The sequence below is a fragment of the Chelonus insularis genome, unplaced genomic scaffold (assembly GCF_013357705.1).
Source record: "Chelonus insularis isolate UGA/USDA-ARS -01 unplaced genomic scaffold, ASM1335770v1 contig_131_pilon, whole genome shotgun sequence".
NCBI lineage: Eukaryota > Metazoa > Arthropoda > Insecta > Hymenoptera > Braconidae > Chelonus > Chelonus insularis.
Window position 1 is genome coordinate 1,465,526 of NW_023276372.1, and position 10,627 is coordinate 1,476,152.

Sequence of the window (10,627 nt, forward strand, 5' to 3'; positions counted from 1 at the left end):
TTTAATTGACATAACTATGACAAATATTTGTATGATGCTGTATAGATGATTTTAAAATTTTCGACTAGATGAATACATCAATTATTCACAATAATTAATAATAATAACTTTGATTTTAAACCTTGAATAAATGGATCTTTTAATTATTAATATTTTTTTTCTGTTATTATTATAAGAAAAAAAATTACGTATGAATGAGATAATTATTTGTGCAATTTAAATAGCATATGCTGCGGTGCAGAGTTAACAATATCCTGCATTCAATTATATAAATTATTTTTATAGAATTTATTACTAAATTCTTAAATGAGCATAAACATCAAATACCGACTAGATTTTGCTGCAATAAATTTTTTATATCGTCAATAATATTTTTAAAATAATAAAATTTCTTTAAACAAGAGTCTGTAAATCATCATCTTCGACCTCCTTATCCAAGGAGGACGTTGCTAAATGTCACATCTTGAAGAGACTAGGAAATTCATTACTGATTTCACGAATTAATTTCTGATCTCCATGGCTTTCAGATCCTTCTTCACAAAATATTCTAGTAAAACATTTGAGTAAATCTTCCGATCGATGACGATGATCATCATAACCAGAAGTTCGTAAGACTCTTCGACATAATTCAAGATATAGTCGTCTCTAAAAATATTATTAGTATTATTACCAAAATAAGTTTTAAGTGAATATAAAAAAAGAATTATAAATATATTACTTTATCTCCTGGAGGAATGTCGAATAGTTGTCGAAGAACGATATCAATCAACACTTTAACGTCATTAGTATAAAACAATAAAGCTGTCTTCTCTGAAGCAAATAGATCGATGAATAACTTCAATACAGAATGAGGAGGAGCAGGTTGATGATCAAATATTCTCACTGGATCTTCTTCTCTATTTAATAGCAATAGTATTTTTTGTGTGAACGTTTTGGCAGTTGTCCTCTCTTTCAGTGCATTAATCACAATATTTTCTGAAGTGACAAATTGTAAATTATACGATAAAATCAAGTTGGTGAATAAATCAGGAATCTGATCTTCTAAATCAGTGTCAGGTGGCTCTTCAATAGATTCTAATAAAAATGATATAAAATCAGGTCCTAATTGTTCTAAGTGTGTTATAGGCATTGGTTCACCCATCGAAAAAATCATAGTAAGTAAAAGAGATGAATAATTTAACTTTGGCACATTTCTAGGATTACTTGTCATATCTCTAGCAAGTTCCATAGGTAAAATACTATTCAACATAATTGTCACCACTACAAGATCCAAACTACACATAACTCCAAAAGATTGAAGCAGTAATTGTCTAATAGTCCATCTTGCTTCCATCTGATAATATTGAATTAAAGTTGTAACTCCATTATACTGATCTTGTCTCAGTGCATGTCTTGATACATTGGCATCAGCATTTGTTAATATAGATGTCAATTCTTTGATGTATTCCACAATTATCGATTCATCTTCATATAACATCCAACTTCTTTGCTGAGAATCCTCTTTGCATGATGTTAATTCATTAAAAATAATTTTTAATCTATTCGCATCATATGTATCTTCAATACGCATCTTTGAATTAATTAATGGCATCTCTAATTGATTTAATACAGCATCAAAATAATGACTTAAATTACTAGGTAATAATTGTTGTAATCCTGATACAACAACATTCACAGCCAATTTCGACATTTCATAAGAAAGTTGAGTATTTTTTCTTACATCATCCAACAGTTTATAGGCAGCACGTGAATCTATTTCAAATGTGCTTGTATTTGTGTTATTTTTCGTTGGAGATACCCGACTTGGTTGACGTAGATTTGATTGTATAGGAGTTTTTTGGCCTTCTACAATATCCGAATGTAAACGTTGAGCATTTTCTGATGATAATTGACGAGGGAATGATGATCTTCGTTGATCATTAGTTAAAGAATTGCGGTGATCTTGAGTCTGTGGAATTATTTGTGCACTTATAGCCTTTTCTCCATCATGTAAATTACTTTTAGCAATCTTAACTGGTACATTAGATGTTGGTGTTTTAATTTCTGTTTCTGTTTTATTGTGCGGAAATACAATTTCTTTATTTGGTGATGTTGATGTTGTACTGAAAATTGGTGGAGATGGAGCTTTCTTTTTTTGTCTTCTACTTGATTCTGCTTGTCTCTTTTTCTCTACTAGCTTCTGAACAAGATCCTGTTTATCTATTGGTAAAGGAGCTCCAGGTTTTACAAATTCACTGCGAAGTTTTTCAATACATTCTTCTAAAAAATCAATCATAAATTGTGGTTGTACCTAACAAAAAATTAATCAGCTGAATAAATCTAATAAACTCAATGTTGAATTATATTTTAATGACATTATTTTAGCAAACCTTAACTGTTGTTACATAGTTGGAGGGAATATATCCTAGTTGGCCGGTATTATTAACAACTTGCCACCAATTACGTTGCTTAGAATTTGATTGATGCAAAAGAAAATGATCATTTTCTTTAAAACTTAAAGTTTTAGCAAAAGTCGCCTTGAAATCATACAAGGCCTTCAGCATTTCATAATTTTCTAAAGAACAATTTATTTATTGATATTTAAAGTAAACATTAAAAAATAATAAATAAATTAATACAATAATACATACCTAACCTAATATTATTTTCATCCATCCTTTAAATTATTTACTTATCGAAATGAATTTGATTTATATCTTGACAACGCCCAAGTGTCACAAGTAGTTTTAGGCCTACCACAAAATATACAATTTACTTTCATTTACTTCTAGCATTTTATTCTATTTTCCTTTCCCCATTTTTTGTAAAGAAAAATGACGTGCTAACGTCGAGGAGTGCAGCTGTATAGTCGAACTGAGAAAAGAGTTCCTCAGTTGCTTCAATGCTTTCGGGTTCCCCACCACTGATTTTCTACCCCTTCTACCATGTTTTTTACTACTGCGCAAGCGTACAAGAACACATGAAGAGCTTCTGAGGAACTCTCTTCTCAGTCCGACTATAGACTAATAAAACTATATATAGTCGGACTGAGAAGAGAGTTCCTTAAATGCTCTTCATGTGTTCTTGTACGCTTGCGCAGTAGTAAAAAACATGGTAGAAGGGGTAGAAAATCAGTAGTGGGGAGTCCGAGAGCATTGAAGCAACTGAAGAACTCTTTTCTTAGTTCGACTATAGTCGGACTGAGAAGAGAGTTTCTCAGTTGCTCCAATGCTTTCGGGCTCCCCACCACTGATTTTTTACCCCTTCTACCATGTTTTTTACTACTATTTTACATTTCCTATTGCTACTACTCGAGCTATTCCTGCTTCAGTGAAACCTGTTGTATCAGGCCAAGCTATAGCCCAAGCAGTGCAAATAAAGTCAACCGGACAACCAACAGCTCTACGAGTTGCATCTGCAAGTGTCATTTCTACATCAACAATCACTACTACGACTACAACAGCTACTCCAATACCTGCTGGTACAACAGCATCAACTGCGACTATTATTATAAATAATAGTAATAATACCGATAATTCACCAACGCCTGTACCTCAATCGTCTCTGTACCCTCAATATCGACAGACTTCGGTACAACCAGTACGATTACTTGTTGAACCTAGTCATGAAGAAAATAATGGCAAGCCAAATGCTTCACCAAGGCCAACAAATGAAAGTTTAACATTGCGTTTTTTTTAAAATTAATTTATTCATGTTTTTACAATTACTTAACTTTCTTACTCTTAATCTTTCTCATATAAAACTCCAATTCTTTTCCCTCTAGGATATAACCATCAGTGCGACCGCACTGGCCAGGTCTACTTGAAATACATGCCAAAACACGTCCAGTAGCAAATTGTTCGTCTAAAGCCGGTTCCACCTTTGCAAATTGTTGACGTGCTTTGTATTTATTTTCAGTTTTATTGGATCTTTTTTTATTGAAGATTTCCTCTTCAGCTTCAGACTATAAATGATTTATTATTTATATTAATTAATTATAATTTTTAACTAATAATAATAGAGTGAAATTGGATGCATATTTAATCAAAATGATCAGAATCTTACAAGTTTCGATCCTCGCTTGCGTCCTAGAGGCAGAATGTAATGACTTTCATACCATTGTCTAAAAGGTGTTGCGTCAATGGTGACAATAGCGTTTTTCACCAACGTTTTTGTACGCACAAGTTCATTGTTTGACGCATTATAAACTACGTCAATAATGCGTGTTTTTCGGGTAGTGCATTCACTTCCCCATGAAAAATTACCGGTATCCAACCGTAGAGCACGGTATTTTTTATTTCCTCCACGAGTACGTACCTAAAAATTGTTTAAAATTAGTTTCCATATCCTATGATGGTTTGTAAAATTAATAATATAAAAATAATTTCAGATCGCTGTGGGATTTGTGTGTCAACATAGCACTCAGAGTAGGTAAGGTGATCATCATTTCAATTTAAATACTAGAGAATCAAATAAAAATAAATACTTTTATACAATAATTATAAGTTTAGAACTGAATTTTTAGATTAATTGATAAATTAAATGAGAAATCGAGATAAGAAAATTTCTAAAACACAATAATACTCACGGTATGAATTCGTTGAAGTCCAAGTTTTGTATTGGCAGCCGGCCGTCCTAACTCGAACTTCCTCTTCTTTCGGAGAGGTTTCCGTTTACCTCCGGTTGCGCGTCTTTTATGCCAATGATCGCGCGAAATACCTGGAATTAATTCATTTATTTTCAAAAACACAAATCAAACAACTGCACCCATTTTCCAGTGAATCTACTAATAAACCATAGCTATCAGCGTTACAACTAATAACCTATGGCTTTCACTGTTACTACCAAACAATTAATTTTTCACTTGATTAGCTCATGATTACGCAAAAATATTAATAAACTTATATAAAATAAATATTCATTAACAATCTTGGATGAATAATTTTGCAATATATCATGTAAAAAAGTGGATGATTGTCAATTAAAATAAATTTTAAAGGAAATGTGACACTCACCCATCGTGTATCAGGGTAAAAAGAACATAAACTATAGAGTCAATCAGATAAGTGAGCTGGTGAATTAAAAGTCGTCCATTTTGAAACTACCAAAACGTCACTTATCGGTAAATATGCGAAACAAAAATTTGAATGGTTGGCAACGCTGCAGTCTCCAAGGGGCTCAACGTACTATTTTATACTTTTTTTCTCTGTTCAAATACTATTGTTATTATAATCATAATAATAATAATACTTAGCTTCAACAATCAGGCATAGTCGAATGGCTGGAATAACAACTCCTGCTCCAATGAGAATAAACTGCGTGATCGCCAGCATTTCCCCACCTTTGAGAACCTCTGATTTTAATTCTACTTTATTTTATTCTTAATCTCACCTAAGATCTATTTAATTATCTCTTTGTCTATTAGTCGTTACGAAATTCAATATTAATAATACTACATGTCAGGATGAATAAAAAACTTTTAGTATAGAATAAAAAATGTTCTTATTAAAAAATATTTTCAAAGTTAATAAAAATATTTTATGATTTTGGATTTAGATATAAACATTTAATTTATGATCCTTCAAACATACCAACTGATAATAAAAGATTTCTTCTAGTAAAATGAAGAGTAAGAATTGGAGAGTTTTTGGTTGGGAAAGTTCTTAATAAATATGATTCAGTAGAAGTCTTGACATCAGGATTGTGGGATACATTAACATCTTCCAAACTCATTTCTTCAGCTAACTTTGTAAAATCCCATAATTTGACAGTACAATCTAAAGATGCTGTAATTAAAAATATTTTTAAAAATTTAATTTACAGTTATTTCTTGGTAGTAATACTGTAATACATTTGATTATCAAATTTCATTACCAGAAACTAAAATATTTCCATCTCTACTAAATGATAGACAATGAATAGTACTCGTGTGTCCTGATAATGCTGCAACTAAATGACCGTGAGCTAAATCCCACACGAGAACTCTATTATCAGCTCCTGCTGACGCTAAAAATCGACCTTCTGTAGAGAAAGTGAGTGCATAAATCGGTCCTTTATGTCCTGTCATTAATCTCACTTGAAGTCCTGTTACACAATCCCACAATCTTACAGTCATATCGCTAGATCCACTTGCTATATAATTTGAATTTGGATGAAATTGAACTACCTAAATTAAATGAAAGTCAATAGAAATTAATAACTTACAATAATAATGATTGATTAAACTATATTAATAAACTTACATCAACATCAGAGTAATGCCCCGCAAATATTCGAAGCGGCTGATGAGAATCAGTGGCCCAAAGTCGGGCAGTTTTATCGTGAGAACCCGTGGCAAAATAATAACCGTGAGACGAAAATCGAACTGACCATACAGGGAATAAATGACCTTTATATGAAACTACGCACGTCCATGTATGTAATGACCACAATCGAACTGAATATAAACAAAAAAAAATACTTAATATTTTTTTAAAAATAATAAATTATATAATGATATTAAAAAAAATTGTTGATAATTACTTGTAGCATCTTCAGAACAAGATAATAATAAATTTCTATCAGGACTGAAGGTTAAACTATAAACAGGACCACTATGACCATGCAAGGTTTTTACTGTTTCTGCCGTACGGTCATCCATCATCCTTACTAGAACATCATCTGCTTCTCTTTCAGTATCAGTTAATGCTTCTCCAGTTTTCATCGATCTTAATTTTTGTGGTACCAAACTCCATACTTTAATTATAGAATCACTGAATCCTACAGCCAAAAGGCTCGAGTCTTCCGAAATTTCAGCTGATGTTACACTGTGGACTGTATTCAGTAATGTGTAGAAACATATAGAAGGTAAAGAATCGGGTCCTAATGTAACTCTTTTTGAGGCTTCACGCAAAGCTTTTACTTTTTCTAATTTATCTATATCCTTCCTAGAATATTATATCATATTGAAAATAAAAATAATAAATTTTACTGTTGAAGATAATAAATAATTTCCTTACAAATATGGTAGTGGCATTCGACCAAGGGGAGGAGCATTTGGATCAGATTTAGTTTTCTTAGAAAATAATGGATCTTTTTTAGGTTTTTTCTTCTTCGGTTTATCCCCCTCGGCTCCAGGGGTTGATTCATCTTCTTCCTCTTCGGCTGGTGCCATGCATTGGATGTCTGGCTCTTTCAATAGTCCATAATAAACTTTTACTTTATTGTCTGTATAAAAAAATTAATTTAAAAAATCACTACTAATTAATAAAGAATTGTATTTATATTAATTTATATATTACCTTGTCGCGTTGCTTCGCCCAATGTAGCACCAGACGTGGCTTCTATTTGCTGTTTATTTCTAGCAACACCTTCATACATATCAAAATAAAGGTGTTCTTGAATAATATTCAACAACACGCTATGTTTTTTTTCTTGTAGGTGCCGTTTTAGTATTGAAAGAGTATCTCGAGAGATCCTTATGATGAATTGATTTGATCTATAATGTAAATTCTTTCAAAAATATAATTGTTTCAACAGAATAAAAATAATTGAATTTTGTAAATTGATTGAAAATTACTTGAAGGTATCCGTAAGTTCATTGCCAGCCATTTGTTCTCTCTTAGTCATATGAGAAAGCCTTTTTAAATCATTTTGATAATAATCTTCTAAATTACCGCTAAATTTTTCCATCAACTGTTTCGCCTGCTCTGAATGATTATTATATACAAGCTCCAGGTACATATGAACCAACACAGGATATAATATTGTTCCCAACTCATGCTGAAAGAATGAACGATAATTAAAAATTATATACCTGACTAAAAGTTCTTGTAACTTTAAATTTGGAACAAAAAATAAGAATTACAGGGTATTACTTTATATATATCCAGTGAACTTTCTACAAATTTTTTTAATTCACTATATGCTTTTTCGTAAAGGGCTGGATCTCCTTCACTTTTATAAGCTGATAATACACTACTGACTTCAGAATCAGTTTGTTGGTTTTCGTCAACATCTACATTAACTAAATTTGCTTCTTTTCTAAATAATTCTTCTGTACCCTGAAATTAATAAAAAAATAAATAGAATAATTAATAAAGTGGATTATGGAAACAAACACTAACAATTCGAAATTGTAAACAAAAACAATTTGAGGTTAGGTAAGAACATTGAATATTTACCTTAAGATTGTATTTTTTAAGGAATTGAAGAACAGCTAATAATGTATTTCTTTCATTATCCATGATTGATTAAATAATATTATTATTCACTTTTTATTATAACAATATTTTATAAAACGCCGCAATAAAGACGTTGGAATTCGAATAAGTTCTTTTAACTTTGATTGACTTGAGCAAAATTCTAACCACTGTTTAGAGGTTAATTATCAATCACTTAATATATGTTACAATTGTATGAACATTTTCGGCTCATTTTGTTATTTTTATTTGTACAATTTATAATTATTTATTGAATAATTATTATCAGAGAAGGAAGTTTTTTAGTGAATTAGACATTGTTGATAGTTCCGCATGGCGCGCTGTATGTAATTTCAAAATCTGAGGATTTTTAACCCATGGGATTTTTAATCCTGCAGGATTGAACTAGTCTCTCTTCTCTGATGCCGAATAATATTAGTTGCTGTATTATTTTTCCAATAATATAACTTTTAATAACTGAAATAAATCTACAATGTTTACAGAATGCTGAAAGGGAGAGAGAGAATCAAAAAATGTTGGAAGAAGCGCTGAGAAACGTGGAAAATAAATCAAGTGGTACAAAAAAATTACAATGAGTTTATAAATATCAGTGTAATAGATAATACTTTACATTTATATAAATAAATCAAAGAGATGTAACGGCTTTTTATGTCCAAGAAATTCTAATATATTTTCTATTTAATTTAGTACTAACTTTAATAAGGGTGATATTTACACCCATGCGATCCATGAGCTTTATTTATAGATATTTCTATTGTTATATTCCTCCCTATTCTTTATCAAAATCCCGCTATCAATAAGCAATCAAAATACTAATTTTGTCAATAAATCATTTTATGGAGCAATCATTTGAAATTACATAGAAACGTGAGTGTAACCTTACTTTCGTCGCTAACTTCCGAGAGGTGATTTTCTGGCAACCCTGCTACAAAATCTATTGGTGACAGAATAATTTCATAAACAGTATTATACTGTAGACAGTATTATTGATTTTATATATGAATGTCTTTTCTAATGTTATTGTTTTCATTCGTTTGTATTTATAATAAAATGGACGATATGATATTAAGACTACCGAATAATGTTCTTGAAGTAATATTTTCATACTTAGATTTAGCCAGTCTCAAAAATTGTTCACTCGTATGTAAATCTTGGTACAAATTTCTAAGCAATGAAAGTAGTGAAATTTGGCGAACTCAGTGTTTAAAGAAGTTAGCTGAAGATGTTATTAATTCTGATTTATTAGCATCAGTTCCTACGTATAAAGAAAAATTACGTGCATATTATCATGCTTGGAATCCTAATGATTGCTCCAGAAATGTTTATATCAAACCAAGTGGATTCACTTTACATAGGTTAGTTTCGATTAATTGTTTTCAATTTAAATAAAACAAGTTTTTCAGATTTTATAAAACATTATTTGTAGAAATCCTGTCGCACAAAGTACTGATGGATGTAGAGGGAAAATTGGATTTACTCGAGGTCGTCATGCCTGGGAGGTAATGTGGGAAGGACCTTTGGGTACAGTTGCAGTAGTTGGAGTAGCTACTAAAGACGCTGCTCTTATGTGTCATGGTTATGTAGCATTACTTGGATCAGATGAACATTCTTGGGGATGGAATTTGGTGGACAATCTTCTTCTACATAATGGAGATGCTCAAGGAAATTATCCTTTATTAAATAATGCTCCAAAATATCAAGTAAGAAACTTTGTATTTCATATATTTCTTTCTCAATTGATTTTATTATTCTCTTACTCTTCATAATCAATTTTTTCCTCTTTTCAGGTTGGTGAAAGAATTCGTGTTATTTTAGATTGTGATGACAATACATTGTCTTTCGAAAAAAATTACGAGTTTCTTGGAGTTGCATTTAGAGGTTTACCAGATGTAAAATTATATCCAGCAGTGACTGCAGTTTATGGTAATACTGAAGTTTCTATGGTTTATCTAGGATCTCCTTTAGATGGTTAATAATAAATATTAACAATGAATATAGATAGAATAATAGTTAATTACAGTATCATAAAATGTCTTCATTTCAATTAGCGTTAACTAGATTTTTTTTATTTATAAAATAATGCTAGCATAAAACTTTTTCTTCCAAACAAATTTAAATATTTGTTATAATTTAGCATAAAAAATTACGGGTCCAAGACTGTTGAAAAATTTTTTTTTTATTTCATTGAATGAGATAATTGATTTTGTATAAATTTTTAATTGCTAATTAATTGTAGCTGAAAATATTCATGAAAATAGAATTATCTACTTTATATAACTAAATAGACCTACATGTACTGATCGTGATCAATTACTGTTAACATACAGTTTCATTGTTCACATACTTAGAAGAATATTCAATGATTCCTTTTTGTACTTTGTCTAATTAAATTTAGTCCCAAGTTGCCAAAGAGTTGATATTTTGAACGTTTCATTTAATGACAATAC

At 30.7% G+C, this 10,627-nt stretch overlaps 4 protein-coding genes across 7 annotated transcripts; 1 reads left to right on the forward strand and 3 right to left on the reverse strand.

Annotated features, from left to right (window-relative positions):
- Positions 1-335: 335 nt before the first annotated feature.
- LOC118074170 (NCK-interacting protein with SH3 domain) lies at positions 336-2,998 on the reverse strand. The gene is made up of 4 exons (XM_035095173.1): positions 2,631-2,998; positions 2,370-2,554; positions 719-2,290; positions 336-645 (listed from the first exon to the last, which is right to left on the reverse strand). Exons 1-4 carry the CDS (start codon positions 2,653-2,655, stop codon positions 457-459), a joined length of 1,971 nt encoding a protein of 656 aa, XP_034951064.1. The 5' UTR covers positions 2,656-2,998; the 3' UTR covers positions 336-456.
- Positions 2,999-3,668: 670 nt separating this feature from the next.
- On the reverse strand, positions 3,669-5,135 carry LOC118074172 (40S ribosomal protein S8-like). The gene is made up of 4 exons (XM_035095175.1): positions 4,995-5,135; positions 4,568-4,698; positions 4,045-4,296; positions 3,669-3,943 (listed from the first exon to the last, which is right to left on the reverse strand). The coding sequence occupies exons 1-4, from the start codon at positions 4,996-4,998 to the stop codon at positions 3,704-3,706; spliced, it is 627 nt and encodes a 208-aa protein (XP_034951066.1). The 5' UTR covers positions 4,999-5,135; the 3' UTR covers positions 3,669-3,703.
- On the reverse strand, positions 5,064-9,069 carry Taf5 (TATA-box binding protein associated factor 5). Of its 4 annotated transcripts, none has more exons than XM_035095171.1 (11): positions 8,875-9,069; positions 8,142-8,666; positions 7,836-8,021; positions 7,538-7,740; positions 7,260-7,456; positions 6,978-7,185; positions 6,502-6,905; positions 6,222-6,415; positions 5,854-6,145; positions 5,571-5,765; positions 5,064-5,320 (listed from the first exon to the last, which is right to left on the reverse strand). In XM_035095171.1, exons 2-11 carry the CDS (start codon positions 8,202-8,204, stop codon positions 5,190-5,192), a joined length of 2,073 nt encoding a protein of 690 aa, XP_034951062.1. In that variant the 5' UTR covers positions 8,205-8,666; positions 8,875-9,069; the 3' UTR covers positions 5,064-5,189. The 4 variants fall into 4 exon arrangements, with proteins under 4 accessions (XP_034951062.1, XP_034951061.1, XP_034951059.1 ...); XM_035095170.1 differs by having other exon boundaries at positions 8,791-9,069; XM_035095168.1 differs by lacking the exon at positions 8,875-9,069 and having other exon boundaries at positions 8,142-8,694.
- Fsn (F-box synaptic protein) lies at positions 9,059-10,606 on the forward strand. The gene is made up of 3 exons (XM_035095174.1): positions 9,059-9,535; positions 9,607-9,880; positions 9,968-10,606. Exons 1-3 carry the CDS (start codon positions 9,183-9,185, stop codon positions 10,151-10,153), a joined length of 813 nt encoding a protein of 270 aa, XP_034951065.1. The 5' UTR covers positions 9,059-9,182; the 3' UTR covers positions 10,154-10,606.
- Positions 10,607-10,627: the final 21 nt, after the last annotated feature.

Coding starts and splice junctions, on each gene's coding strand:
- LOC118074170 (XM_035095173.1), bottom strand. CDS start 2,655: ATGGATGAAAATAATATTAGGTTAG. Junction 2,555..2,630: donor TGAAAATAATATTAGGTTAG/GTATGTATTATT, acceptor ATTGTTCTTTAG/AAAATTATGAAATGCTGAAG. Junction 2,291..2,369: donor ACTATGTAACAACAGTTAAG/GTTTGCTAAAAT, acceptor ATTTTTTGTTAG/GTACAACCACAATTTATGAT.
- LOC118074172 (XM_035095175.1), bottom strand. Junction 4,297..4,567: donor GACTTCAACGAATTCATACC/GTGAGTATTATT, acceptor AACAATTTTTAG/GTACGTACTCGTGGAGGAAA. Junction 3,944..4,044: donor GCAAGCGAGGATCGAAACTT/GTAAGATTCTGA, acceptor AATCATTTATAG/TCTGAAGCTGAAGAGGAAAT.
- Taf5 (XM_035095171.1), bottom strand. CDS start 8,204: ATGGATAATGAAAGAAATACATTATTAGCTGTTCTTCAATTCCTTAAA. Junction 5,766..5,853: donor TGGAAATATTTTAGTTTCTG/GTAATGAAATTT, acceptor TTTTAATTACAG/CATCTTTAGATTGTACTGTC. Junction 5,321..5,570: donor AAATCTTTTATTATCAGTTG/GTATGTTTGAAG, acceptor AGGTTCTCAAAG/GTGGGGAAATGCTGGCGATC.
- Fsn (XM_035095174.1), top strand. CDS start 9,183: ATGTCTTTTCTAATGTTATTGTTTTCATTCGTTTGTATTTATAATAAA. Junction 9,536..9,606: donor AGTGGATTCACTTTACATAG/GTTAGTTTCGAT, acceptor CATTATTTGTAG/AAATCCTGTCGCACAAAGTA. Junction 9,881..9,967: donor ATAATGCTCCAAAATATCAA/GTAAGAAACTTT, acceptor TCCTCTTTTCAG/GTTGGTGAAAGAATTCGTGT.